Source organism: Tursiops truncatus, chromosome 14 (genome assembly GCF_011762595.2).
Source record: "Tursiops truncatus isolate mTurTru1 chromosome 14, mTurTru1.mat.Y, whole genome shotgun sequence".
Classification (NCBI taxonomy): domain Eukaryota; kingdom Metazoa; phylum Chordata; class Mammalia; order Artiodactyla; family Delphinidae; genus Tursiops; species Tursiops truncatus.
The window spans coordinates 84,080,937-84,104,992 of NC_047047.1; the positions used below are offsets into that span (position 1 = coordinate 84,080,937).

General features: G+C 49.0%; 1 protein-coding gene across 16 annotated transcripts in view; it reads right to left on the reverse strand.

Annotated features, from left to right (window-relative positions):
• The window catches only part of RNF144A (ring finger protein 144A), a 123,352-nt gene extending 109,056 nt beyond the window's left edge, over positions 1 to 14,296 (reverse strand). For 3 of the 16 annotated variants that reach the window (XM_073791615.1, XM_073791618.1, XM_073791613.1), the window contains exon 1: positions 14,063 to 14,296. Coding sequence is in view for 6 of the 16 variants with exons in the window: in XM_073791620.1 (XP_073647721.1) it covers positions 9,793 to 9,842 (50 nt within the window). In the remaining 10 variants the exon portion in view is untranslated. Of the gene's footprint in view, positions 1 to 6,648; positions 6,754 to 9,792; positions 9,975 to 10,638; positions 11,720 to 14,062 lie in introns of those variants that run through there. The other 13 variants (XM_073791610.1, XM_073791612.1, XM_073791608.1 and 10 more) reach the window with 11 other exon arrangements.
• Positions 14,297 to 24,056: the final 9,760 nt, after the last annotated feature.

The following is a 24,056-nucleotide window of genomic DNA, read 5'->3' on the forward strand; positions in this document are numbered from 1 at the left end:
GAGGGAATCTACCATAAAAAATGTAAAGTTCTTCAGAGAGAAAGAAAATAAGTCAGAAACACAGATCAACATAAACACAGGGTAAGAGTTAGAGAGAAAATAAATGAAGGTAAAATATAATGTTTCATTTTTTAATTTTCTTAATTGATCTAAAAGAAAATTATTTAAAGCAGGAATAGCAACCGTGCATTGGGTGACTACAGAATATGGATAAGGGAAAAGAATGACAGTGAAGTCATAAGGGCAGGGAGAGAAGAATCAGGAATACCTGCTATAAGGCACCTTTCCTGCATAGCAAGTGGTGTAGTGTTATCTGAAAGCTGACTTAGTTTAGTAAAATATGTGTATTGAATACATACATACATATATATATATATATATATATATATATATATATACTATATATATATAGCAAACTCTAGGACAACCACTGAAAAAGGTTAAAAATAAGTATAACTGATATGCCAATAGAGGAGATAAAATAGAATGACATAAAATACTCAAAACCAGAGAAGTCAGAAAAAGGGGGAGAAAAAAACAAAGAACAGATGTCATGAATAGAAAACAATTTCAACTATGGTAGGTATTAATCCAACTATATCAATAATCACTTTAAGTGTGAACGGTCTAACCATACCAGTTAAAAGTCAGAGATTTTCAGAGTGGATAAAATAGCAAGACTCAACTATATGTTGTCTAAAGAAACCCACTTTAAATAAAAAGACTCTGGTTAAAAATAAAGGAATGGAGAAAGACATAACATGTTAATGATAAAAGAAAGCTGGAGTAGCTATGTTAATTTCAAACAAAGCAGACTTCAGACCAAGGAAAATCATCAGGGATAAAGAAGGGCACTACGTAACAATAAAGGAGTCAATTCTCCAAGAAGACATAAAAATACTAAACGTGTATGCACCTAACAACATAGTGGCAACATACAGACGCAAAAACTGACAGACCTGCAAGGAGAAATAGACAAACCCACTATTATGGCTAGAGGCTTCCCCACTCCTTTCAGCAATGGACAGATTCAGCAAGAAGAAATGCAGTTAGTACATAGCTGACCTGAACAGCACTAAACAGTCAACTTGATTTATTTGACACATAGAATATTCCATCCAACAACAGCAGAATACACATTCTGCTAGTTCACATGGAGCGCTCTAGGCCCTAAAACACATTTTAACAAATTAACAAAAACAACAAAAATCATACCGAGTATGCTTTCACTGCACAATGGAATTAAGTTGGGAGTCAATAACAGAAAGATAGCTGGAAAATCCCCAACTATCTGGAGATTAAACAGCACACTTCGAAATAACACATGGGCCAAAGAAGAAGCCTCAAGAGAAGCTAACAATATTTTGAACTGAATGAAAATTAAAATATAACTTATCAAGATGAGCAGAATGTAGCAAACACAGTGCTTACAGGGAAATTTATAGCATTAACTGCCTATATGCTGGAAGAAGAAAGATCTAAAACCAATAATCAAAGCTTCCTCTTTAGAAAACTAGAGTAAAGAGAGCAACTTAGGCCTAAAACAAGCAGAAGAAAAGACATCATAAAAACTGGAGCAAAAATCAATGAAATCATAAACAGAACAAAACAGAGAAAAGCAACAAAACCAAGAGCTGATTCTTTGAAAGATCAGTAAAATTGATAAACATCTAGCTAGGCTAAAATTGTGATGGTTAAGATGGTACATAAAACATAAGGAGTGTGAGCTTTCAATAAGAAATGCACGTAGGACTAACCTCAGCCCATAGCCTGTATCTGCCATGTCTACCAGCAATGCAGTGGTTTAGAGCATTTTCACTGAAAATTTAAAGCAAAACAACAACCAAAAGAGAAAAATAAGGAAAGGAAGAAATGTGGCATTATTTCATTTAGACTGTGCTCAACAGAAACAGCTGAAAAGCTAGAGAAAATAACAGCCTTGATGGGTCTAATACTTTCCATTTCTGTGGACCAGAAGGGCAGTATTGTATCCAACCAGGACGTGCTTCCCAGATGGAATTTGAGAGCATTTAGAGGCAGTATTTGTCCGAGTTCCCAGACCCCTCACCACTTCCTCACATCTCATACCTGGCTGCCCCCGTCCCTGTGGAATTCTGAAGACTTATTCGTGACTCTGCCTTTTGGATAGAGCTTAAAGGCGTTTCTTCAGGTTTTCTCATTGGCGATTTATGAAATCCTCAGAGGAGCCAAAAAAAAGAAGTAGCCCTAGTACTAGTCTCACTTTTTAGGTGAATAAAATGGGACCGTTTACAGAGAGGTTAAAGGTTTTTGCAGAAGTGACCGATGAGATGTGAAGTCTGGGGCAGGATTCTGAGCCACCGGGCCTGCAGTCCTGCTCCGTTCAGCTCAGGCAGTGACCATAACCACAGGGCTAGGAGGTGCCCGGACTTCACAGGGCGAGTCATGGTTCTGACATGAACTGCCACTGCTGGGATGCAGGGGCGTTAGCTACAAGCCAGCCTGAAAGAGCCCCCTTTCGGGAAAAATGTCAGTGTTTGTATTGCTTTATCTTGTTTAACAGAAGGGATGTCTACTAGTTTACACTCATTTCTCTTCAAGCCCTGTCAGCAGAACGTCCACTTGAGACACAGAGTTATTTGCTGAAATATATTTGTTGTATATGAAATAATAAAGTTTTTTGAGGGGGGAGTGCAGAATTTATAATTAAACGTTTTTAAACTGAAATAAGTCCACTATAAAATTAAACAGAACCACAATTTAAAAAATCAAAAATAGAAAAAAAATGTCACAATCCTTGTGAGTTAGGATTTCCTTTCTGTGGTATATTTTCCATCTTTGTACACATATCATGCATACACTTCAGTCTTATAATTGTTTTCATTTAATGATATATTTTAAACATTTTCCCATGACCATAATCTCTAAAAATCTTACCAAATAAGAGCGGGGTATTTGCTTATCCATATTTAGATGTTTGCCATTTGGGGCTATTATTAAAAACACACAAAGAAACAAATGAAGAGCCTTTGGGCCTCAAGCACTTCTTTTTCTCCAGACTGAGTATCATTTCCTTGAGCAAAATTCTCCAAAGTGCAACTGTCTGAAGTAATCATGTGGGTACAAATAAAAATCATGCATTTATCCTTCAGTCATCCCTTCCCCCAGATTAGACCTAGCAATTCATTCTTCCTGCTGAGGCAACATGATTTATATTTAAATGCTCCTGCTCTGCAGCAGGGCTCACTTCGTCATATTAGCAAATGTTCCCTGTAGCTAACTTATCTTAGGATTGTTTTTCAATTAAAAAAAATTTTAACCCAGAAATGTTTTATCTTACTACCCAAGGTATTTATTATCACATAACGGTAGCTACGCTGTAACTAGACTGATTTCTAGATAAGCAGAGTGGTATAAAGTACATGGGGTCCATGGAAGGAAAGACCCACACACAATCTAAGCTAAAATGATACAAACTACATTTGCAGCTTCTAGATGATTATTTTTATTAGCAGTTCATCTAAGGGTTTTTGTCACGTGGGGTCCGTTTATAAATGTCAGTGGTTTTAGAAACTACCATAGGGTAGTGTTTCAGAAAAAAGAGAAAACTTTTAAACCTTCAGGCAGTATCTTAATGTCCCTCATTTATTTATGTTTTTAACGTACTGAATTGCAATAAAAGCTTAGCACACTGAAGCTGGGTGTAAAAGGCCCTGTGCTGGGAATTCAAAACTGAGTGATAGGCCTGGCCCGCCATTTAGCGAGGCGCGTGTGATAAATAAATGGGGAAGTCTGAATCTCAGAAGGCAAAAGCATGGAGAGCAGTGCTTACCTCAGGGATGTTTTACTCCCAGAGGCCCCACCATGAATCATGCCAAACACTAAAAAGTACCCTCATTTCAGGTTGAATATGATTTTCTATATAACTGTGTCTTAACTCTCAGCTGACTAAATGACAGTTATATTTTGTTGACATAACACGACACGGGTGTTACCATCAATTTTGGCTTTTCAGGTTTTGGGCTTCTTTTCGTTTCTTGTTTTTTTATAATACTTGTTTCCAGGCTTTTAAAATACTCAATTTTGCAAAGCTCGCAGGCCCTAGGCACCGTGCCTGCTGTGATCGCGAGTGAAAGGATGCTGACTCAACTCCGTGTCATCCACAAAATGCCAGGGCAGTTCAGAGCCAGGATGAGGTCCAAAGGGGCCACGCAGAGCTCCCAGGAACCGGCAGGAAGAGAAGCAGCTGGTGAGCCAGGATGACCACAGGAGAAGGCAGAGTGCCGAGTCAGGAAAACGGAGGTGAGCCTGGGATGCAGGGAAAAGCAGGTGATGTGGAGGCAGAGGTATCCTGGGTCGCCCTGGACCATGGCAGTGTGTCCAGTGACTGTGGGGAATACAGCCAGCCAAGGACAGCAGGCCAGAGAATGGAAAAGGCAGGCGAAAGAAACACATCTCAAAGATGCAGGGGGAAAAAAGCTGGCAGCTCTGAAAGCGGGGATGCAAACAAGGCAGGCACCGTTGCCGGGAATGAGGACGACAGCTCTCCGGAGGTCAGCTAGAGAAGGATGCCTGGGTGGGTGGCTGACCAGCTGGAGAAAACACTCTAGAACATCTTAGGCGAGATGTGTGGACTCAGGCCAGGCACAGGTGGCAAGATTCACCAAGAGGGGACGTGTGGGAGAGGATTCTCTCAACCAGCCTCCATTGGGCATCTAGTGGTGGAGGACTGGTGGATACACTTGACCTGATCCTGGACAGCGGGTGGCCAGAAGCCGATGTCCCAGGGCAAGCCAGGTGGACACTGTGAGCCACGGGGGACTTGGGAGAGAAAACCAGGAAGGCGGCTATTAACCCGAGGCCGGAAGTTGACAGTCTAGGAAGATTTCAATGATCAAGGAGCTTTGTAAAGAAAAGTGTTCATCTAAGGCGAGCCCCTCCTTTTACACATAAAACATAAAAGTCCAGGACTTGCATCTGAATTGGTACTGAATGGACTCAGTGGAATGCTTGAATCTGAATAGCGAAGGCTGTGGAGAAGAGGATGGGCCGAGCTGGGCAGGAATCTCAAGCATCCGGGACTAAACTCAAGAGAGAACCGTCCAGTGACAGTAAACTCGACACAAGTCAGGCCCAGACCCGCTCCTGGCCGGCCCCACCAGTGCCAAGTCCCCGGGTGGCCAGGTTCTAGAAGGGGGCAGAGCTGGGCTGGTCACAAGGTCTGTCAGCTGAAAAAGAAACTCACCCCTCCAAGTCCCTTTGGACCATCAGTCCAAGGAAATATCAGGAGAGCCGCATCGGTAGTTTTAAACGTTCTGGTATCCACATTAAAAATAAAATGTAAAAATAAGCAAAGGAAATTCATTTTAGTAATATATTTAACCCAATACAGCCAAACTAAAATCATTTCAACATGTAATCAACTTCAACGTTATTAATGAGATATCTTGCTTTCTGTTTTTCACACTAGATCTTGGAAGCCAGATGCTTTCTACACTCAGGACACAGTTCACGTGGAAATGGCCACAGTTCAAGGGCTCAGCAGCCCCACAGGACCAGTGGCTGCTGCCTGGACAGCCCGGACCTCCACCCGCACTCCCCTCTGCCTGCCTGCCTTTGGTTTGCTCCTGCTGTACCAGGAAGAGGTCCCCAAAGAGAGGCCTTATCTGTCAGGCCCCAGGACACAGCTCAAGGCCTCCAACCAGCGGCCCCCTCGGGCAGTCGAGCTGGTCCTCCTGGACAAAGGCTGGACCAGCTGCATGTGGCTGGGGACAGGGAGAAAACAAGGTCACTATCAAGGAAGCATGGCTTCAGGCCAAAGGAAAAGAATCCTAGGAGTGATTAAAGTATTAACAGATAAGAACTGTTCCCGGCCACTCTGCTATAGGAAGGGTACATTCATCGAAGGACAAACTGAAAACATTTCCTTCAGAGACTTATCACGTTTGCACATTCCACAGCCCAGGACCTGGCTTAGGGTGAGGGCTCAATGAATATTTACTGAGCATATTAAAAAGCATGCACCTTATGTTGGAGCTATTTCACAAATAGGAGAAATGGAGAGTGAGCAGTGTTGCTATATGGAAATTCCTGTGTCCCAAGTGGTTGTTTTTAGTGAAACTGCAATTTATAAAATTACAAAAGTTTACGTGATTGATACCTGTCCGTCCTGTTGATTACTGAACAGCACACCCTATCTTGTTCTAGAAACGCTTCACCAGTCCCCCCGCCCCACCCCCCATGGCTCACCCTCACTGTCTATTCCTTCATCTGCCTTTCAACCCCCAGGACCAAAACCATTTTGCCAAGTGAATGAATGAACAAGAAGAAAGAAGGAATGACGAGATTGCTTCTGGACTCGAACATCTTTGAAGGAAAAAGACGCCTACTAAGTTCAACAAATGTTTACTGGGCACCTACCGTGTGCCAGGTGTTAGAGGGGTACAGAAATGAACAAGACTGGACTGATTTCCTGGCCCTCATTGCACCCCAAACCACAGATATCCACGGGAGATTCAGGGGTGCTTGCACTACACTGGCGAGACACCACGAACATTTAAGCCACGTGCACAGTGGTCTGGATCTCATCCCATATGGATTCTTGCCTTTCAGAGAAGAGCAAGTGAGAGCAGCAAAGACATTGTATTAAATCACAGTCTAGCCACGCACCACACCGGAAGCTCTGTCCTGTCCCGTCCACTCGGGGATGCTCTCCCTGCTCCCGTGGTCTCTCACGTTCTCAGCTTCTCTTACTCCCTGGAGTTGCCGTCCAGCCTACCGCAATGAGACAGAAACAGAGGCAGCCGTGGTGCTTTTGGAAAGGGTGGTTTCCATGATAAAGAAAGACAAATGGATCTGACACCAACTGCCCCACCTCTCCGGCTACCTAAACACGGGTGTGAGTGCAGCCTGGAGAGCCATCTGGCCACGGGGTCCAGGGCAAGACGGTGCAGACACAGGAGACGCTGGGTTGTCAGAGCAGCTGAACCAAGGCCAGCCACCAGCCCCTTCCATGGCTTGTCACAGAGGACACAGGGAGTGTTGTGTTGCTGGCCAGACATACAGTAACATACAAGGACATATGCACATGTACTGCATGGCACTGGGAGATGTGTGTTATGGGCTGAACTGTGTCCCCAAAAGATATGCTGAACTCCTAGGTCCCAGCGTCTGGGAACATGACCTTATAAGGGTCTCTGAAGATGATCAGCAGAGTATGACTGGTGACGAGCCATTTTGCCTATCTTAGTCCATCCAGGTATCCCTAACAAAAATTCCACAGACTAGGTGGCTTCTAAACAACAAACATCTATTCCTCACGGTTCTGGAGGCTGGGAGTCCAAGAACAAGGTGCCAGCAGATCTGGTGTCTGGTGAGACCCATTTCTGGTTCACAGACAGCAGTCTTCACCATGTCCTCCCACAGAGAAGGGGCGAGGGAGCTCTCTGGGGTCTACTTTATCAATACAAGGGCACTAATCCCATTCATGAGGGCCCCACCCTCACGACCTCATCTATACCTATCACCTTCCAAAGTCCCCACCTCCTAGCAACATCCCACTGGGGGTCAGGTTTCAACATACGAACTCGGGGGGCACACAAACCCTGGGTCTATAGCATCACACGTCTGCCTGAGGACAAGAGGGAAGTTAGTAAGGTCTCAGTGAGCGAGATTGGGAGGAGCAGGGAGAATAAACACGGAAGCAGAGGCAATTTCTTAGGGTCCCACGAGCTGAGGGACTAAAGATCCCGTTTTTCTTCTTTCTCATACATCCAGCCCACCCACCACTCTACCTCCCACTTTCTCAGGCTAACGTTTCAGCAGGACACAAAGAAGAAGAAGCAACTGCGATCCCAGCAGGGACACCCAGCTCTGTCTGGTCCACACCAGCACTGGCACCGCCTCACCCCTGCCAAGCAATTAGGAAGAAATATACAGTTTCCGCCAACAAATTCGGCTCCCAAGGCGCCAGCTCTGAAAGCCTTCGGGAAGCTCTTTGTGTTCCATTGTCCTAGGACTGTTATGAGCGATGCATGTGGTACCAAGAAGTACCGTGTGGCAATCAGGGTGTCAGGAAAAGTCAATTTATGGGACTGTTTGTTTCTTTGTGTTCTTAATGGCATAACCAACAGCCAGCCCCCCAGGGTGTCTGCAAGCCTTCCCACTTCCCAGAGCAAAGCTGCTCTGGGAACACACAGCCTACAAGATGCTCTTGAATGCAAACTGGCCCCATGCACCAAAGCAGAGGGGAAGGCACTCAAAAAGCAGACCCCTCGGGGACAGAGAAGACACTCACCACTATGGGTTATCTTACATGCCCTGTAGGTCCAGAACCTCTAACAGCTCTCTTCGTCTATGTGACTCGAGGGTCCCCACCACATTCACCTGGCAAACACTCCAGGAACCCTGATCACCTCTTTACCTAGAGCACCTCTGTCTCCCATTAGAAATATCCAGACTCATGAGGCTGATGGAGCCTCACCCGCAGCCCCGGGTCCCCGACATCCTCAGGAACACATCCTGCAGTGTCCTGCTCTGTGGCCTGACCTCCCCAAAGAGAAAGCATCTTTCGATTTGCTCAGATCTTGCTGGAGAACAGAATGTGAACCCTGATCCCATCTCTTTGTCGATAACCCGCCTCAGGTTCCCTTTTGAACCAGGTTTCTCTATCTTGGATTCAATCACAGAGCAAAAATTCATTTAGAGAGAGCATGATAGGCACTGAGGGAATGCAAACATGAAGAAGTTCCTACCCTTGTAGAGCTTATAATTTAGTAAAAGAAATGATAAAGTTACAGGAAAATTAGAGTAGAGAGGTTTAAGTGCAATTACAGGTTCTGAAAAAACGTTGCTGTGGAAACACCTGGTAGAGAAGAGGCTCCCAGCTCATGGGAGAAGAGGCTGGGGCCTGGAAAGAAAGGGGCCTGGCTGGAGCCCCAGGTCTGCCATTCCGTCCTCTCTGCTCCGTGCCTGCATTTTCTCATCTGCAAGATGCCAGTGCTGGAGGAGTCAGCCTCCACGGCTACCACGTTGATGACCCCACAGCTTTAAGAAAAAGGCAACATGTGTGCGAAGCCTGGAAGGATCATTAGGAATTTGGCACGTGGAGGTGGTGGGAGAATGTTCCAGGGCCTACGTGTGGAAGCTGCGGACAGATCAGCCTGGAAAGACGGGCTGGAACCAAGTGGGGAAGAATCTCAGAAGCTCGATCCAGGGACACATGCGTGACTTAACAAGCAACGGTGTCTCAGCAGGAAAGTGACAAGAGGTCAGTGGTGAGCCTGGAGGCGGACACCACTGGGAACCGCAAAAGTCGTCCCGGGAAAGTGAAACAATATCTGCATGATTCTGGCCTCAGAACACCTACTGAAGAGACTGTTCTACCTTGAGGTCAAAGAGGCCCCCTAATGCAGAGGTCTGCACACTTTCCACCCATGAGCGGGGCGGGGGAAAGCAGCCTCTCTGCCCAGGGGGCTGCCCTTCCTGTAGGGTGTGTGGGCAAGCCTCCGCGCGAAGGAGGCAGCAAGGGGTGGCCAGCGGGGCTGTTCTGGAACGTGAGAGCGCCTGAAGACCTGCCAGCTACAGAGGACAAGCAGGGAGGGGATGCACACACCACCTGCCGCTGGCCAGGGACCATGTCCCGGATGCAGAGACAGACCGTCAAGGAACGGCTCCCTGGCTACCCGTGGAGTCCGAAAGGCATTCTGTCCTCCTTCGATGCAGCCTGCGCAGCCCACCTCCCTCCAAACCACCTTTAAATGCTGCCACCTCAACATCAAACATGTTGTTTCAAAGGACTGTTTGAAAACTGACCCTTCGGAGGCCGAAACATGTCCCAGGTCAACCATATCATAGGGTTCCATCTGCTGGGTCTGGAACTCCCTGCCCCACCAGCTCTGCCCGGGGTTCCTGCCTGCAGGGTGGAGCCGGCAGGAGCAGGGGTGACCCCAGTCTCACTGCCATCCTTCGCTGGGGCTCACTTCCAGCTCGGAGCTTCCCCACGGCAGGCCCGGCTGCCATCACCTGGGGAATCACAGCAGCCTTGCTCAGGTGACCCCGCAGACAGAGCGTGGCGACGCTGGGTTGTAAAACCATGGCTGCCGCTGGGCTTCCTCTCATCTTCCCTGAAGCCTCTCTCCTCCACCAAGGAAACTGGGGGCAGGAAGGGAAAAGGGGGGAAGACTTCTAGGACAGAGGCTCCAAAACCAAAGAATGGAAGTCCCCCGCACTGCTGGGATGGTCCAGGAGATTCCAGAAGTGAAAGCAGCGCCGTTGCACCCAGGAGCTTGGTTTGAACAGGGTTCAGAGATAGCCGGGCCACCCTCCAACAGGACAGGGGCTCAGCCCCGCCGTGCCGGCCCGAAGTTCCCTTCCCACCCCAGGCAGTTTCTTGCTGTTCCCAGCCCCAGAATTTGACCCTGATCTTCTCATTTGCCTGGTTAACCGGGACTCATCCTTCGGGTCCTAGCCAGCATCAATGGCTCCAGCGGGCAGGCTGCTCACCACGCCCCACTGCATGGTGCACGCCGACCCCAGTGCTAGAACAATCTGTGACTGTCTACCTTCCGCCCCCCAGACCGTTGCCTCCTCAAGGTCATGGAGGATATCCTTTTCCACAGGACTCTGAGTTCCACGTCAGCTTCAACATGTACCACGTACCTGGCCTTGGACGCCACAGCTTCTCCTTGTCCCTCTCACCTTGGTAGGCTGGGTACAGTAGAGATGCCTATCCTATGGGCCAAGTGAGAACTGGGTCCGAGCATACAGAGCACTTCCTATCAGCACCTGGTGATGGAAAATGCTAAATGAACACCCACTGTTCCCTGGCTCTCCAGGGAGCCAAACTCCAGGACACTAGAATATGTTGGTTGACATGCTTCTTCATGCTATCCAGGAACTTATTTTTTCTCTGTAACACTGCATCCAGCTTGTCCACTTGCTTCTTGGTGAAAGCCCTACTCTGCGTCTATCTATAGGCCATTCAGGAAACGCAATCCGGTTCAGGCTTTAGATTCCAGGAAAGAAGGAAGATGCCAGACTCTCATCACCAAGGAGCCACCCTCTTCAAAGCCCATCTCTCAAATTATCATCTTTGAGAAAAGCCATTGTTCTGAAAGCAAAAATATATATATAACGTTTTTTCTTGCAAAATTCTTTAAAAATGGTTGCATTGGCAATATTGAGGCTCCTGGAAAAGACCTTTAAAGCAGCACATTTTTATATCTGGATCTTGGAAATCATTTAGACCAACACCTTAGTTTCACAGTTGAAGGAACTGGGGCCACACAGGGAGGTTAAGACACTTGCTCAAGGTCACAGAGCTGGGTCAGAAAGTTGTACACGCTCTGCCTTTCAGCCCGAATCCCCAGCAGGTATGTGAACAGTTGCTTCCATTTAATTTCTTCATCTAATTAAGAAAACGTATTCATGTGTGTCAGTAATGCAGAAACAAAGGAGAGAGGAGGCTGGTTCCAGAAATGATTGCCTCACGTGACTTTTCCAGTCTTAAAGGAAAGAACCTTCAACTTCGTTCTCGGGTCTCCAAGGTAGGAAACTACCCAAGGGAATACGGGGAGGGTCCATCTTCCGTAGAAGCATTCCATTCTACTCACAGCTGCCTCTCATCTTCCACACCCCAGGGATCCAGGGGAGGTCCTTATTGGCCAGATGCGCTGGAAGAGTCTGGGGGGCTCCAGACCACAGACCCCAGGGCAGCTGACACGTCTTCATCCTCCCAGTTCTAGGGTGGAACAGGAGAAAGAACAGCAGACCGTCGGGAGAGCTGATGCCAGGCCCAGGCCAGCCATGGCCCTCTGTGTCGCTGGGGCCCCTGACCTCCCCCCTCCAGTCCACAGTGTCCTCCGTCACAGTGGGCCGGCTGGCCTGGTGACCTGTGCTGACCAGCGAGCTCCGTGATGCTCTGTCTGCGGGGACAGACTTCCCCTGTCTCTACACCAGAGAGAAAGGCTCTCAAGAAGGAGAAGTGTGCACAAAAGAAGGCAGTGGGGACAAATTATGAACCACAGTGGAAAAAACAGGCAACGTGGCTCCCGGCGTCTGGCCCTGCCGCCGTCTGGCCTAGCGGCACATTCACCCGCTAAATGCCAGCAGCTTCAAGTGAAGTGTGGGCAGTCCCCTCCAAGTCCAAAACCACATCGAGTCCACAAGCCAAGCCCTGAACTCAGGTGAAGACCTGGATGCAGGGATTACACTCGATCAAAGTAAGGGCACCGGAACACGCTTCTAAAACACAGGGATTGGTAAGTGCTCTTGCAGGTTTCAGTACCCCCATCTTCACAGCCCGTGGGCGCCCATACCATCATCTGCCGGCTGCAGCTCTGCCCCCCGCACTTGAGTTCTCCCTTCATCAGCTCCTCTTCCAAGCGTCCTGACACTTGAATCAGAGCTTCTTTAAACAAACTCCCAAACCCCAGTGGTGCTGGATCTGGAAAAGGCCCCTCCCATTAAAATTAGGTCATCTGCACCTTGTTTTCTCCTGAGGTTCTGAATCCATGCCTGACCTTTCGTAAGGGGCAAGGGCACAGGTGGGAGCCCACGCTGGGGACTAAAGGCGACACACCCCACACTGGACAGTAAGGTGAGGTCCCCATCCTTCAACCCCGCCTTCACCACTCTAAATCCGGGCCCAGCTCACTCTCCAAAAGCATCAGTGGCTCCCACTGCCACAGGATCAAGGCCAAAGGAGGCCTGGAATTCAGAATTTCACGATCTACCCTCATCTGACCACTCTAGGCATAATTCCTTTGTACTCTCTAAAAAATAATAAAAGCAAAAATTAAAAAGGTGCTGGAAAACTGCAGAAGACCAGGTCCTGAGTCTCAGTACCAGGAAAGGGAACACTTGGGCTGCAGGCCTGTGGGAAAGTTCGAGGGTCACACTTTGTGTTCCTTCCCCCTTCCTCCGCTGGGCAGTTCCTTCTGGCCTGGGGCCCTTCCTGTCACCTAGAACCTGCCCCTCCTTCAAGCTCTGACCCAGTACCAGGCTCCCCCGCAGCTGGGACCCTCCTTCCCCTGCCTCTACCTCCTGGGCACTGACAGAGCTCACAGCTCTTCAGGCAGGTGTCCACACACGGCACTTTCCTTCTCACACTTTACTATCCGCACAGCTTATCTGCCAGCTGCCCCCGGCCAGATTCACTGGAATGTGTCCTTATCAGATCCCCAGGCCCGCTCCTAGAAAAAGGCTTTCCTCCCACAACAGTTCAAAGCAAGATGTGAGGTCCGTTTTTAGTTCAGGGACCAGAGCTCCCTCCCCCCGCAGGGCAGCAGGACCCCCTGGGGATACTCCCCTGGGGCTCCCTCACCCCGCCTGCCTTAGGCCTGGCACAAGGCCAGCATGGGATACTTGTTGAGCGAGATTTTTACTATTATTATAATTGTTCACTGGGAAAAGGGCAGGCAGAGAGAACTTCTGGAGTGCCCATCCAGAGGTCTGCCTATGGAGATCGAAAGGGTGCACGAGGCACCCGTTCCTCCCCGCGACCCTGAGTCTCCAGGCTCGCAGGAGCGCCCAGAGCTGGGTGCCCAGGACAGTACGGGGAAGCTGGGGAGCCACCGCCGGAGGGTGGGGCAGGGAGACCCGCAGGGAACTTTCCGCGCGCCCCTGGGGAGGGGACGGCTTGGAGGAGCGAGGCTGGCGGCCGCGGGCATCGGGCGCCGGGATGTGCCCCGCGGAGGACGCGGCGCCGGCCCACTCTGGCCGGGCTGAACCTTCCCGACGCCCCCACCCCGCCCCGCGCCCCGGCGGCTCGCCCTCGCCAGACCCCGTCCACCGCGGTCGTCCGTCCCGCGGCCCCCAACCCAGGGCCGCTCCGGGACCGGCCGGAGCGCGGGGACGCGGCGCTGCAGACCCGGCGGACCGGGGAGGCGGGCGGGGTCCCGAAGGGGCCGCGGCACCGGAGCCACCGAGGGGCAGGGCCAGGGTGGCACCCTGGGCGCGGACCGGCCCTCGCCCCTGCCCGATCCCGGCGCCCGAGGCCGGCTCGGCACGGCCACCTCTCTCGGGCCCCTCGGCCGCGCCCGGCTCCCGCGAGGCCGACACAAAGGGGACGCGCGTCACCCACCTGGTCCCGCGCGGCAGGGGCCCCGGGGCCGCCGCTCCTGCTCGGCCACGGGCGGGGCTCCGCGCGCCGTGCCTATGTCCGCGGTCCGGGGCCGGGTGTCCGCGCTGCGCGTCCGCCGCCCCGCCCGGAGTTGCCCTTTATTCCCGTCCGCCCTCCAGCCGGGGCGCACGGCCCGCGGGGGGAGAGTGGGCGGCGGCGCCGAGTGGCACAAAGACGCGGGGAGCACAGGCTCGGCCCGAGCGCCCCCGCCCGGCGCGCAGCGCCCCCTGCCGCCCGCCCGCCGCGCCCCGCCCTGGGCCGCGCAGGCCCGCAGGGAAACCCGGTGCCCGAGGACCACCCGGACCTCACGCCGCCAAGAGGCACACAGGGCATGTCGTCCGGCGGCAGCCAGAAGACTGCCCCAGATGCCGATGCGCCGGGAAGAAACGATCAGCAAAACAGGAGAGAAATGGGTGATCCCAAAACACTCTTAGCGCGGGTGATACAAAGAGCACTGCCTCAGAGCAGATCGGGGCTCCCAGAACCTGGGCTCGATGCCCCGGCATGTGGGGACATTGAGATGAAGGCTGAGGGCCTTTCCACGCCAGCGTCACGTGAAATGTCTTTGCATCCCACTACCTGATTGCTTGGACGGACGGAGAACTGGAGGCAAGTTGTCTGGTCCTTCCTTCTGGGGATTCCCGAGATCCAGGCACAGCAGTTTACTTCCTATGCTTAGGGTTTCTAGCTTGTTAGAGCCAAAGATCTTTGAAGGTAGAATTTTCCTGTAAGATTTCTCTTTGCCACTCCCTCTAGTAGCTGGAAGTTGCACCAGTGCTAAATTATATGTCTCAGGCATGCGTATCTGAACAAAACCTATTGGTGCGTATGAAAGAATGCCTCCTTCGATAGACAGACTCTTTTCTCCAGAAGTATGGGAAAACCCACCACCATAGCTTTCTTCAACACGAATTCTAATGCCATCACCTACGGGCCCAGTGACCTTAAGCAAGTTACTTAACTTCTCTGTGCTTTAATTTTCTTATCTGAAAAATACAGATGGTCATCGAGATCTTGGCAGGGGTTAATAAGGCAAATATGCATAAAGCAATCTCAGCATAACTGGAAAATTGTAAGGATTCCATAATCCTTAGCTGTTATTTGTCTCATTTTTCCCCAAACTACAAAATTCTTAACTATCTTGACACCGCATCATTTGTCTTCCTCTACTACATAACCGTCTTTTTAAAAATCATAATCATAATAAATCTTCTCATCTACATTGAGAAGTTATTCCAGTAAATATTTTTCCTCCCCGAATATGAATGAGCACTTCTGATGCCTTTGTCTAATTCTTTGTACAAATGTCATCTTTCAAGGAAAAGGCACAATGGGAAGAATTCTAACAACACTTGGTTACTCCAGCCTCTCACCAGAAGATGAAAATGATTCTGCATAAAGGCCTGAGCTTCACAGAAAATAGGTTCACCCCTTCTATACACTGGTTGTGGTACCAGGAACGTACTGGTGCAATACTGCTTATGAATGAATGATTAAATGAATGAAAGGATGACAGCAAATAGCAGGAAGGAGGATGAATGGGCCCATACTGAGATGCAGTTGTTTGTATGGTTAGCAGGGGCATGGGAATGGGGATGGGGGGAGGGCTGGCAGGAAGAGGGCTGAGGTGCAAAGCCAACTGCTTACCCAACTGAGTCACTGAGTCCTTAAACAGTGATGTGTGTGTGTGTGTGTGTGTGTGTGAGACTTCATTCCCATGTTTGTTTGTTTGTCTTTGTTAACATAATTTTTGTCGGGAAGATGGGGAAAAAGGACACCATCATTGACAATACAGTTTGCAGCAGGCCATACACTGCATCTCAAATGTCGTTTTTCTCTGTGAAGTCTTCCCAATCCATCACTGCTTTCCCCACCTCCAGGAGTCTGAAGTTATATAATATGCTGATCATGGCATCTCTTAGACTTCATGCTTTGGATATTTACTGCCTGATTTTATTAGGTCGTGAGATTCTGTAGAACAGCAATGAAGTAATTTTGCATGGAATTTCCCAGAGGGCCTTGAGCATAGTAAGTGCTCAATAAATAAAGACTAGAGTCATCTGCTCTGAGCTGTGCCACTGAGCAACCTTCCTGGTTCTTTCCAATGTCTCTCAAGGTCACGTCCACCCATCACTGGTTGGTTTTCTCTCCGACTGACCCTCTGCACAGGTCAGGGCTCTCAGCCATCTCACCCAGAGGTTTGTCAGGTCAAGATCACTTTAAAAAATGCTCTTTGTTGCTAAGCGTTTGTGCCTGTGGGCAATGTGACTCATCATTCCCTCTCTGTACAAGCCCCTTTTTGATTACCTACTAAGGGCAAGATTCTGTGCTAGATGGTTACAGGCCAGGGAATCAGTGCCACAGTAAATAAATGGTCCAGAGGCTGGAGAAATGGAAGTCCATCATGAAGTTCCTCCTTTACACAGAAAATTGAGCAAAGCTCAAGATTCACACTGGTGGCTGAAAACAGAACAATTTTAGACAATGGAGTTTGTATGAATTCATAATCACACATTCTGAAAGTATAGAAAATTCACATTTCTTTAATTTTTAAAATTAACTTAAATTCAATTCCTCATTTCTAGAGCAGCAAGTAATCAGAATGCCAGTTGTTGTTCTATTTCTCTCCCCCTAGAGGCGCACAGGAATCTGGGGGATTTTACAGTGCTGAGATATGGATGTAACCTGTCCTCTTCAGCCCGTCACCCTGTGCATCCAGCAGTCCCTTCTCCAAGCCCTGCAGTCCCTTGCAAACAGGCTGTGCTCAGCTTCTCTTCCAGGTACACAGGAAACTGAGATGTTCCCCACCTCGCAGGGTGATGCCAAGTCTCTGCCGTTCTCGGGGCTTCTTGGGAAAGCTTTCATCGTCCCACCCCTGCCTCCCTTCCCACAAAGACCTCCTCTCTTTCCTTCCCAGCCTAGATGTCCCAAATAATCTCTTCCGCAGGTGGAGCATCCGCATAAGGAGCCCGGAGAGGCTGTCTTCAGGCAGCTCTGCCTTCTGCTGTACAAAGACCCCTGGAGCTAGAAAAAGTGCAAGGCTCCAGGTATTTTCCCAGAACACGTGGAGAGAAAATGCAAAAAAGCAAAACTGCCTTACCATCACAATAAAGTGTGTGGTCAAAAAAACAAAGCATGGGGCTTCCCTGGTGGCGCAGTGGTTGAGAGTCCGCCTGCCGATGCAGAGGACACGGTTTCGTGCCCCGGTCCGGGAAGATCCCACATGCCGCGAAGCGGCTGGGCCCGTGAGCCATGGCCGCTGAGCCTGCGTGTCTGGAGCCTGTGCTCCACAACGGGAGAGGCCACAGCAGTGAGAGGCCCGTGTACCAAAAAAAAAAAAAAAAAAAAAAAAAGCATGATAGTTTAAGGAAGAAAAACAGAACTTCAGGAAAGAAAGTACAAGTGAAGGGGAAATTCATCCTTGCAATCACTTAACAACAGCACTGCTAGGGGTGAATTGTGTCCCCCAGATTCATAGGTTGAAGGTCTAACCTCCGCCACCTCCTGATATGACCTTATATGGAAATAGGGTTGTTGCAGATGAAGTCGTACTGGAGAAGAGTGGGCCCTAATCCAATACAACTGGTGTCCTCATACAAAGGGTAAATTTTGAGACAGACAGGCACACAGGGAGGACGCCATGGGAACATGAAGGCAGAGATGAGGTGATGCCTCCACAAACTAAGCATCACCAAAGATTCCAGCTAAGCCCCAGAAGCCAGGAGAAGGCCTGGAACAGATTCTCCCTCTCAGCCCTCAGGAAGAACCGACCTGGCCGGTCCCTTAAGCTCAGACTTCTAGCCTCCAAAACTGTGAGAAAATAAATTTCTCTTGTTTAAGCCACTCAGCCCATAGTACTTTGTTTCAGCAGCCCTAGCACACCAATACAAGTAGCTAGAAAGTGCCCATGGGTGACTACGATTTAGAGAATAATTTCATAACAAAAATAAAAATGTCATACCAAAGTGATAAAGTACATGCTAATAAGCAAGAAGGCTACCATGTTAATAAAAAAGTAAAGATAGTTTTCTGGCACTCTCTCAGAAAGTAAAATCATTTTCTGTCTTGTTCACCACCAACCCCAGCACAGTAAGAACAAGTTCTGGGCACTTAATAAATATTTGTCGAAAGAAACAGATAAATCTTGTCTTCCAGGACTCTCTGCTACCTTGTACTTCTATATGGCTCAGATGCAAAGGCCATAGGTTCTACGCAGACGTTTAGACCAGAGAGAAAGTTTAATCTCATCTTTTCATTTCACACATAGAAACACTGAGGTTTAAAGTGGCCCTTGAAGGTCCCAAGATCGCTGCCAGTTGGTGACACCCACGGTACTATTACTCAAGGTTCTTGGCTGATCCAGTTATTTTCATGTTTTATTATATTGCTTTTCTAGAACAATCAATGGGGTCTGACCCTTGTGGCTTGACAGAATTTTAAAAGGCTTTTCCAGTTCTGAAGGAATGACTGTTATATTCAACATTAGATGGACTTAATTGTGGGCAGACATTTGATGCTCACTAAATATCTACGTACTTCCCCACATCTCCCAGCCCCTTGCAGGTAGGAGGGGGCATGTGACTCATTTTGTTCACCAGACTGTGCACAGGACTGTCACTTCTGAGCTGAGGCAGAGAGAAGAATTTCAGGACCTCTAACTGGCCTGGCCTGGCCCCATCACATTGAGCACACAGCCACCTAGTGAGACGGTTGGACCCTACAGTGAAATCAGTCTGGGTTCCTGGGTTACCTCCTGTTAGGTGATTCTTCTGGTAATTCCCAGAAGAATGTACACTTGCACGTGTTAAGCTATGGAAACCTAGCCTACACTTACTAATGCCTTCGTTCTAGACTTGCTGTCGAGTCACAGTAATGCACTGTGGGTCTTAAGGAGAGTCAATGTGCAGTCCCAGGTAAGTAGAATGAGTCATCAGGTCTTAGATGTGAGAGCACGTTTGAGGCAGGTGGCCAGGAGCCAGAGAATATGGGAACCTGGAAGGAATGGAGGTATCAGAGAGGCAGAAAGGCAACACCGTGAGGAAATCAGGCGAGAATCAGAACAGAGATTGTGGTGCCCGGAGCTCATTCCTCATGTGTGTGGCCATGTGGTATAATGTCTTAAAGGTTTACAATAAAGGCTGAGAGGGGAACAGGACATGAGCTCCGTCCAGTGGACAGGGTTTGGGTGAGATCTGACAGGTCGATGCAGCAGTGCCTTTGCACAGACCCGCCTATAGAACCTGCGCTCTTCCATCCTACCATGGAACCATGTTTCCAGGCAGCACTCACTCCCCAAGCTGCCTGGAGTGAGGGGGTGTTGACAGCTCACTTCCTGGGAATTCTCCTCTGCCAAAGGAAGCTGCCTCACCCAAATGTCTGGAGGCAGTGCTTCCAATCATTGGTCCATTGGGAGTTAAAGGCCTGCTCAACTGCATTAATTTGGCACAGTCCTGAAGGGTCCCAGCCAAGTCCCATCAGCTGAAGCTCTATCGCAACCTCCTCCCAGGCCCTCTTCTCCCCACTCCCTATGAGAGCCATTCAGAGAGAATTCCCTGCCAGGAAACATCCAAGGCAGAGCCTGCCTCCCAGAGAGCTGACCCGGACATAGTGAACAGCGGGAAGAGCCCCAGCACAGCCACAGAGGGGAGAACCAGGACACATCAGGCGGGGTCAACTGGTTGGGCGAGGCAGTGGGTTTGTCTACCAGAAATGAGGGTGGAGGGTGGGTCCTGGACAGCCAGGATCCACGGGGCCTTGGGTACCACCTGTGGATGGACAGTTCTGAGGGACCATGGGAGTAAGAATAGAACCGTGGCTGCAAAGACCCTTTCTGGACCTAAACAGACCTGGAGACCCCTTTGGAGATTCTTGTTTCTGTTTGTTTCTAAGAACCATTTGATTTCTTTGTATTTAACTTTTATTCTGCTATGATTTTAAGGATCTTTTATGTTAAGGAGATGATTCAATCTCTTTAAGTTCTCCAACCCCGGACAAGCTGGGAAACTTCTCCTCATATTTCAGACCTCAGTTCACTGCTGTTGCCTTTGGTGTCGTTAGGTCATCAGCCTTTGGGCCTGACCCGAGCTCTCATACTTTCCTCACTCTCGTGGTGTCCATGGCTCTGACACCATGGTTCCATGTTGGGATGAAAGAATGCAGCTTCCTCTTCCTCCGTCCCCATCCTGCATGTGTATGAAGGTCTGTAGCAATTCTCTGTCTTCCCCTTTCCTCCCTGTCTTATTCCATATCTGTGTATGAATGCTGGATGCCCGGCTGCATTTCTGAGAACTTTTTCTTATCACAGGATCTCAGGGTAAGGCCACGTCTCATTTCCCTGAAAGAAGATGCACAGTTAGAACATCTAATCATCAAGAGAAGGCTCCACAGACTCAAGCAAACAAACAAATAACAACCAAGCAATACCTGGAGTTGCTGAGTCTGGGTGTCCCGGGAGGTGGGGAGGCAGAGGGAATACCCCCCTCCCAGAGCCTGGAGCCCAGGCGAGTCCTCCCCAGTGTTACCGACCGGTGGTCTCTGCCACGTGAGGGCAGCAGGAACGGCTTACCCGGCACGCAGTCAGCCAGCACCTTGGTCTTGGACTTCCAGCCTCCAGAACTGTGAGAAATAAATGTCTGTTGTTTAAGGTGTATTATTATGGCCACCTGAGCTGACTGCAACAGGTCAGTTCAGTGCAAACAACACTTGAATAAAGTGACATCTGTGTTACGATGGAAGGAGTGACGAGGTATCCCTTGAGAAAATACACAGCTCCTGCTTCACACACACACACACACACAGACACGCACGCACACACACACACGTCTTGTGACTCCTCAGTAACAGCTTATGGGGAAGAATTCTTGGAAACTTATTACAACCCAAACTCCAAGAGAGAACTGGTAGAAGTCAGTCTATTTAGACATGGAGCTAAGGGGGTTCAGGGTGACAGATCATAATTTATAATAAGAAATACATATTTGGTCTTCATCCTCATTCCTGGTGCAGAGCTCCTAAAACCCTTGGACTTTCCTAAGTGATGATATTACTAGGTTCTTGGATCACTTTAATCACTAGAAATTGATTAGAGGTCAGATGAGGAATTGAGGCAAGGCTTTATTGGGACTCATGCTACAGCAGGAGGGAGTGAAAAAAAGTAACAGGTTTCCTTGTTTGCTCCCCAGAGGGGGCGAGCTGGTCCCTTAACTGGGGTGCGGGGGCATAGATGGGTCCAGGAGGGGTGGCTTGGATGGTGTGCCCACCCCCTGGTGGTGCTGTGTACAGGGGGCACGTGCGGTCCCCTGCTTTTGCTCCCAGCACCTCAGAAGTGGCCGTTGGGTTTTAGCCTTTTTGTATCTTGTTCATAATTTGCCCCAACTGTGCGAGTGCACAGTTACTTTTAGCCCCTATAGTTTCTTTTTATTCCATTGTTGTAGGAGACATTTGTGCAGGTGCAGGCATTTAGGTAAGGGGGTCCCAGGTCCCAGGTCCCAGCCTATCTCAATGACATCAATATGGATGTATTTGCTACACTATTGAGGGGACTTTGGGAAAGCCCCTAGGCCACCTCTGGTGGGGGGTGATTGCCAGGGCACCGACCATGTGATTAGGGGGTTAGAACTTTCAGTCCCACCCCCAGACCTCCAGAAGGGGAGTTCAATCACCAGTGGCTAATGACCTAATCAGTCATGCTACGTAATGAATCCTCCATAAAAACCCAAAGGGATGGAGTTCAGAGAGCCTCCAGGTTGGTGAACATGTGGAGACTGGGAGAGACTGGTGCCCCTGGAGCGGCCATGGAAACTCTGGGCCCTTTCCCCATACCTGGCCCCCTGCACCTCTTCCGTCAGCTGTTCCTAAGCTATATCCTTTCACGGTCCACTGGTAATCTAATAAGTAAAATGTTTCTCTGAGTTCTGTGAGCTGGTCTAGCAAATTAATCCAATCCTAGGAGGGGGTCCTTGGAACCTTCAATATAGCTGCTCAGTCAGAAGCACAGGTGACAACCTGCAGTTGTGATTGGCATCTGCATTGGGGGGAGGGGTGGTGAGGGACAGTCTTGTAGGACAGAGCCCTTAACCTGTAGAATCTGATGCTACCACCAGGTAGAGAGTGTCAGACTTGAGTTGAATTGTAGGACATCCAGCTGGTGTGGGAGAATTGCTTGGTGGTGTGGAAAAACTCACACATGGGAATTAGGAGCAGGATCAGACAAGGACGGGACCTCCCTGGCGGTCCAGTGGGTCAGATGACATGCTCCCAATGCAGGGGGCCCAGGTTCGATCCCTGGTCAGAGAACTAGACTTTGCATACATGCCTCACCTAACAGCCCTCATGCCACGACTAAGAAGTCCGCGTGCCGCAACTGAAAGATTCCACGTGCCTCAAGGAAGATACTGGAGTGCCACAGCTAAGACCCGGCGCAGCCTAAAAAAAAAAAAAAGGAATCAGGCAAGGACAAGCCGAGATGGCCCCAGGTGAAAAAATAAATCACTTTTGGGCAGTTCCCTGGATCTTCCTGGAATGAACTTGCGCAGAGAAGCTTTCTTTTCATTATTATATGTATATTTTCTAGATAAAGTGAATTCCCAGAGCACAAGTTGCACTCACATTCATAATCAAACACGTAAACAACTCAAAAACGAAATCCAGTGATTTTTTTTTCAAATTAACTGCTTTGTTTAGAATACCATTGGATCTCTTCTCATCTTTTTGTGTGAATTGTTAAGAACTGGCTGTTCTCATTAAAGTGTAAGAATGCTAATTGGCTTTAAAACCCTTCATAAGATATTAGTGGAAAATAAAATTGAGTAAGAGCTCAATTCTATTAAAACTATGCATTACTGGACATATGCATGAAATTAATTAGCAGTTGCCTCTGGGTGATACAATTATGGGTAATTTTTATTTTCTTCATTTTGCTTTACTTTGTTTTTCAGATATTCTCCAAATGCATATTCTTTTTAGAATCATGGGGGGGGGAAATGTGGTTAAAGTCTTTCTGGTCTTTCAAACCCAGCTCAATGGCATCTGAGTTGAAATTGCTATGTGGGTTTTCTGCATAATTTCCCATCCTTTTCCCCTGACTGGTACGACATATGCCAGCAGTGGCTTGACACTGGGTTGTGTACCCCAGATGTGGCTGTCTGTGTCCCAGCCACGATGACAGAGGACCTTGGCTGCCCCTTGAGTCTCTTTCACTGTCTTCAAGCCCCTGGATTTGACCTCTGTCCTGGGGGCTGGAGCCCAGTGTTGGCCTGTATCCAGGATGGGAAAAGGTAGTGAGGCCATATCCTTCTTGAAGAAGTGAGTGCTTTTAACCAGAGATCAAGTGCAAGTACATGTCTGGGAAATGCCGCATGTCCGAGGAGGACGAGTCCGCGTCTGGAGGATGTGAGGTGGGCATTGGAGCTAGGGATGTGAAACTCTTAGCTCCCACAGCCAGGAAGCAGGTGGGAGGGAGAAACAGGCTGACAGGGGAAGCAGTGGCAGGGCCGGCCTGATGCATCTGAGGTGACTGAATAGACCGCTTGGAACTGGGTGTTCGGGGGGAGCTCTGCACGTCCTTGGACTCCAGGGTGCCAGACGCCTGCCCTTTGGACTGCTGACCGGGTCACACTCAGAATGGTGGTTCTACGACCACTCGTACCCTGGGCTGGTACTATTCCTGCTGCCTGTCTGCAGGAATTCATTCCTTCAGAAGGGATCGAGTTTTGGACACTGGGCCCCCAAGAGGCTGGCTTTTACTTTAGAACACAAGGAGTTTTTTCCCCAGGGGCTCACCTCTGCTCCATCTTGTTGCCCAGTGGGTTGGTTGAGATGTGCTTATTAATTATTGATAAGCTTCTTGCTTATCAAGAAGCTTGCCTTTAGCGAGGGTGGTTTGTAAAAGCATGTAATTACTTTAAAACACACACCAAGGAGAGACTTCATTACATTGACCCACTGAAAGTGAAGG